The sequence below is a fragment of the Mizuhopecten yessoensis genome, unplaced genomic scaffold, assembly GCF_002113885.1.
Source record: "Mizuhopecten yessoensis strain PY_sf001 unplaced genomic scaffold, ASM211388v2 scaffold10311, whole genome shotgun sequence".
Lineage (NCBI taxonomy): Eukaryota > Metazoa > Mollusca > Bivalvia > Pectinida > Pectinidae > Mizuhopecten > Mizuhopecten yessoensis.
The window spans coordinates 208,445-214,444 of NW_018408483.1; the positions used below are offsets into that span (position 1 = coordinate 208,445).

Sequence of the window (6,000 nt, forward strand, 5' to 3'; positions counted from 1 at the left end):
ATTTTAGCACACTGACTCCTTTGAGCCTCGCCCTACAGCCCTTGGGGGTAGGTAGGGCTGGCTCAAAATTTTCAAAGTATCAAACTGTCAACTCAGGGTTATAATTTCAATCAAGTTATCAACATGTAATATCCAAAGTATCATTTGCCAATATAAACCATAATAAATCCCCCCCCCCCCTTCCCAAGGGGGAAATGTGAGGCCCTAGGGTCATAAAATTCACACTTTTGGTAGAGCACCTTAAAACCCTTCCATCAATGAAGAGTATTCGATTCTACCATATCTGGGTCTTAATTGAGAAAAAGATTTTTGAAATTTTAGTCAATTTGACTATTTTTGGCCCCGCCCCTCAGGCCCCTGGGAGCTTAGGACCATACAGTTCACAATTTTGGTTCACCTTTGGCCGTGGAAAGTTCCTGCAAAATTTTGTTACAACTGGTTCAGAAGAGAATTTGAAAATGTAAATTGTTTACAGACGGACGCCGCCAGACAAAAGGCGATCGCAATAGGTCACTTAAACTTTGTCTCAGGTGACCCAAAATTCTTTATACAGGTATTAATATACAGAGGATATTAAATGGTGTCTTCAGTAATAACAAATATATTTCACGAATGTGGCTAATATTTTGATATTTTTCACAAGAACATATTAGCTACACTCATGAAATAAATTTGCTATTACTGAAGACACCATTAAATTTTCTATTTATGACATTTTTTAAAAGCATAAAACAAGAAAAATGTAATGCATTAAAAAAAGGGCGAGAATCAGAAGTGTAATAATTAGCGTCATATTCTAATGATGTCACGCTTGACAACAAGGCTGAATAATTAGCGTCATATTCTAATGATGTCACGCTTGACAACAAGGCTGCGCGCCACTTTTAATGGGATACTCAATGCAATTCCATCATTTTCTAGTATGATTGCTTATAAAAATGTTATTAATTGTATATTTATGTAAGTACTTAAGTGTGTGTACCCAACATTTACCATAAGAACAACTTATTCTACCGTCGCTTCATTTGAATCTGAACAAAAAATTGTTGCCTTTGAATGCAGCCAATAGAAGATACCGTTATGATTGGTCAATACCAATCACTTTTGATATTTGTCACAGTGTGAAAAATATCAGTTTTATCAAGTTGATAGAATCCAATATTTCACTGGCAAAAATACAATAAAAAATTACATCTAAAACATCATTAGCATGAATATATATATATAGAATTAACTAAAAAAATTATATGCTCAATTTTGTTGTTTTATTTAAATCAGGATTCTAAATTCAATTTTTGTCAGAATTCTTACCCTAATGACAAAAATTCTTTATACAGGTATAAATATAAAATGACATCCAAAAAGCTACGTCAGCTAGTGACTTCTAATTTACTAGCCTGCATGCAATTTTAACGAGCCTAGCAGAGCTATCAGGCATGGCATTTCCTTTTTTCCTCTTTCCTTTCCTGCCCTTTGAGACAGAAGCTAGAGATTTGAAGGTACATTGTATTACCTATGATATCTGTTAACACATGTTCACTCCGCACTAACTACTGGTGAGAGATGACAGGTGAAGTAAGGTAAATAATGACACATCCTGTCAGTGTTGTAACAGACCCAGCAGTCTTTGTGTGGTAATGTAAAAGGGGGGGGGGGAGAAGATAAGGCTCTCATGTAGGAATTAGACAGGCAGTTAAGTGCAAATGACCTCCACTATCCTGTTATCATCTTTCAAAGTTGATGGCAGATGTTACGTAAAGGTTTAATTTCATGCAATGTTATGACATGTCAATGTCACCCCAATGTGCACATTTCTACAGCAATCTACAAGTGGTTCGGTGCGTGTAGGCTCCTCCGAATGTTCTGGAGACAAATTTAAGGTAGAGACAGGATGGTTGACGAGGTGCTGTCATCCTAATATCGCTAAAACTACAAATGTTTTGATAAAATCAGAGACAATTTGGAGAAAAAAAAAGAACAAAAATATCCCATAATTTCTAGAGAATTAACAGACAGAAACCTGCCTCCTTTTCTGGAGAAATTACGCACAAAAATAAACAATAAATTATACACAAAAATCAACGATAAATTTGGAGAAGTAAAGACACTGTTAAGATAATGATCATTTGTAATGAGCTTATAAGTGTTAGAAATAATGAGGAAGAGTGATTTATCACAGCACTTCCTTTTAACATACATTACGCTTGATGGCGTTGTATTTCTGCCTGAACCGTTTGCGACAGTAAGAGGCGCGGAAGGCCCCGTCCATCAGGTGCTCGATGACGGCGCCTATGTCAATCAAGTTGTACCGGTAATGGGAGGGCACATGCTGCAAGAACATCAGTAATTCACACATAAAGGTGTGCTAAAATGGATCTCAGTGGACAAAACAACAAGGGTTTAACAACAGTGTAATCCCCAAGGAAAACTACACCACCATTAATAACAAAAGTTGTTTCTCTTTTAGGAAGTAATATGTTTTACTGCAAGAATGTCATACTTCTACATGCAGTGAAAACGGACATTCTCTATCATCAACTGTCCATATACAGTGAAATTTATGTTTCTCTTAACTCACTTAGGGTGTGATCATTTGGTGAAAATATATTACGAATACAGGAAACAAATTTCTGGTATCAATGATCACATCAGGTCATTTACAAGACTTCCGTAAAGAAAAGTGATAGCACAGTCTTAGTTGTAATCAATTATTCTAAATAGAGGAATCTTATTAATGTTAAACCCCATGAATTTAATACAGTATCTAATAGCACAGCATTGTATTATATACAAACTGAATCTTTGAGCAGGATAGTCATCAAGATTTAAATATTTCAATGTTACATCATAATCATGACCTATAAATATTATTTGTTATTGCCTTTGCTATCAATATGGGAGAAAAGCATAACAATTTGTACAATTAAGTACTGGTAGAGCAGTACTGATTACCTTTTTGATATCTCGTACGAGGTACCTCAGGGTGTTACTGGGACCGTGCCTCTGAAATTATAAGAAATCATCAGATTAAAAAGATATATTTATATATAATTTAATCTTGTTTTTAACAAGCATTTTCATTGGCTTAAAGATTTATGTTATCAGCCCATAACGTAAAAAATGATGTTGCCGTTTGTAACGTCGCTTTTGATTGGCTGATACAGCAGCGCAATAATTTCTAAGAGAAAAGAGTCCATCAATAAAATTGGATTCCCACAGGGATTGTGTATAGTAGATTAAATTATAAGGAATAACTTGAATATATTTTTCATGTTATGGAGCTATAACACAAAAAAACGGAGTTTCCGTACTCTCATCAGTACTCTCCGTTTTTTTTTGTTATATCTCCATAACATGAAAAATATATTCAAGTTAATCCTTAAATAATTTATTACCCATTTAGAGTTATTCCCCTTTCAAAATTTGAACTATTTAATAATTCAGCATTACTTAATGTTATGAAAGCATTCCACCGCATGTAATGTTTAACTTTCAAATGTGTCATCAACCTAGTCCAACTTACTTAGTATCAAATAGGTCTTACGGGGTGGAACTTTTTCAAAAAAGAATGCTAGTCAAAGTTATATGCGGCAAATATAATTCTAAGTCATTGGCGATGTACATGTATCACAGTATTTGATAGGTCAATTTGAATAATTGGTGAAAGTATAACACAATATATTATATTTGTAAATGAAGCCTAGAAGATGATTATGAGTGATCCTGGCAACATTGATCCCAACACATCATGAAATTTATTGTAAATGATAATCAGGAACAACAATGTGACCCTGAAAGGTCAATGTTGAGTTCTGTCTCACTTTGACTCTTACCGATGTCACTAACCCAAAGCACAGTGACCTAGATTTCTCAAAAACACACAACAAATGACCTACAGTCACCAATTTAGATTATATGACTTTATGTCACTAATAAAACTCAATTTGCAACATTCTAATCATGATATATTGCCCCCAATCTCACAACACAGTAGGGTTGTCCTCTAATTAAATTTGCTGCCAGTATTCATAGCACACACATATAATTTACTCCTTTATGCCATAGCTAGGTGTTTGCGAGGATTTGAATATGTGAAAAGGCCAATAATATATTTACCTGCATTTCAGTAGCAGAATATATCAGTTAGATTTTTGTGATCAATTTCCCTTGCATATTGACTTGAGATTTGACAAAAATAAGAGTTCTACATGATCAGCACTAAGATGTCAGCGTTTAAAAAATCAACAGTGGTCAAGTTTGACCTTTGACACTGACCAACAAACATTAAGTTCTTATCTGACAAAGAACTCAGTTTTATCATACTATTGGGTAAATATCCAAATCTGTTGTGCGATTCATAAAACATCTTGTATGTGTTGTTTTTTTTAATTCAAAAGTGGTCAAGTATACCTTTAAGTGGTCAAGTATACCTTTTAGTGGTCAAGTATACCTTTAAGTTTTTAACTGTGACTGATGAGCTCCAACATCTAATCAGGTGTGGAACTTGATGCTAAACTACGGTGTAACTAAAAGTGTTGAGGGTTTTGTGAGACATCTCGTACAATTTTTTGCTTCAACAGTGATTGAATGTGACCTTTGACCCTCTTACCTTGAGGGGTTAATGAGATATCTTGTACACAAGCTATTTACGACAGATGGACACATGGATGCACACACGGACACTGACAAATCGATAACTATATATAGACCCTCAACTAAATTAGGGTTATGTTTCGTTATCAAAGATCCTGTCAGTTACCACATCAAATTGGGGGGATCCAAAAGAAAGAATTTAAAAAATATCACATTTTCTTTCCTTTTTTCCATATGACAGATAAATGATATGGTATCCTGAAGCCCACAGAAGCCCCTCCGCACCCATAAATATATCATTGGTGTAAACATGTACATGTACAGAATGTTGGTAATGGTAAATTCAGCATATATGTAGCATGTAAACATCCCTCATCACAGGAGTAGCTACTATATCAATTCACAAAATAACTTCCTGTAACCTAAGGTTACCAAATCTGTCTAGCATTCTATTTAAAACACTTTACTTCTCCATGCTTTTTCCTTCTGCATGTTTGTAACAAATGTACAAGACATAAACAGGTCGTAGAAACGATTGTATCAATCTTGATTAAAACAAACCACAATATTTCACTGTTAGCGAAAACAGTGATTTGATTATGTTATTGATTGCTTTATACTTTCCCTGGGAAGATTTCAAACATTTTAATTAAATAGTTGTCTTTACAATCATGTTAGTTTGGAGTGTCTTTGTTCATACATCAAAGGAAAATATCAACTCTTAGTGTACTTTTCTAGTACCTGAGTATAAAGTCGGCATCAGTTCCGCGCTATCACAAGGAGACAAACACGAACATATCGCAGCCTCCCAAAATACACACACATGCATCTTGCACACAGGGGAGGCCATCCTTAAATGACCTTAGCTGTTAATAGGACGTTAAACAAAATCAAACAAACAAACAAACAAACAAAAGTACCTTACACCATCAAGGTGGTGTAGTGGTGCTCCGACATCATCAGTATCCTGGTTGATGGGAGTCAATTATCCCAGAAAACTAAATTCAATCTGGTATTCAATTCATAGCTTATGTCATGTTAATTAAACTATCAATATTCTGTCTTCTGGTGGAATTTTTATTACCATTTTTGGATACCGTACCTGCTTTAATTTGTATCCAGGCCACTTGAACATCAACTTAAATGGGGGCACTTATTAGGATAATGAAATGTGAGTTATGATAGAACAAGTTTTGTAACTTCAACCGTTGCTACATTATATAACAAAAGGACATTGTAAAGGCGAGGTTGTTACGTATATGTCTATATGTCACTGTGTTACAGACTTGAGATAGAGTATGTCACTGTGTTACAGACTTGAGATAGAGTATATGTCTATATGTCACTGTGTTACAGACTTGAGATAGAGTATATGTCTATATGTCACTGTGTTACAGACTTGAGATA

At 34.7% G+C, this 6,000-nt stretch overlaps 1 protein-coding gene across 2 annotated transcripts in view; it reads right to left on the bottom strand.

The window, feature by feature from the left end:
- LOC110460047 (transient receptor potential cation channel subfamily M member 3-like) overlaps positions 1–6,000 on the bottom strand; it is a 200,909-nt gene that overhangs the window by 32,233 nt on the left and 162,676 nt on the right. For both annotated transcript variants that reach the window (XM_021512752.1, XM_021512751.1), the window contains exons 13-14: positions 2,953–3,003; positions 2,198–2,329 (exon numbers count right to left, since the gene is read on the bottom strand). In XM_021512752.1, coding sequence (XP_021368427.1) covers positions 2,198–2,329; positions 2,953–3,003 — 183 coding nt within the window. The remainder of the gene's footprint in view (positions 1–2,197; positions 2,330–2,952; positions 3,004–6,000) is intronic.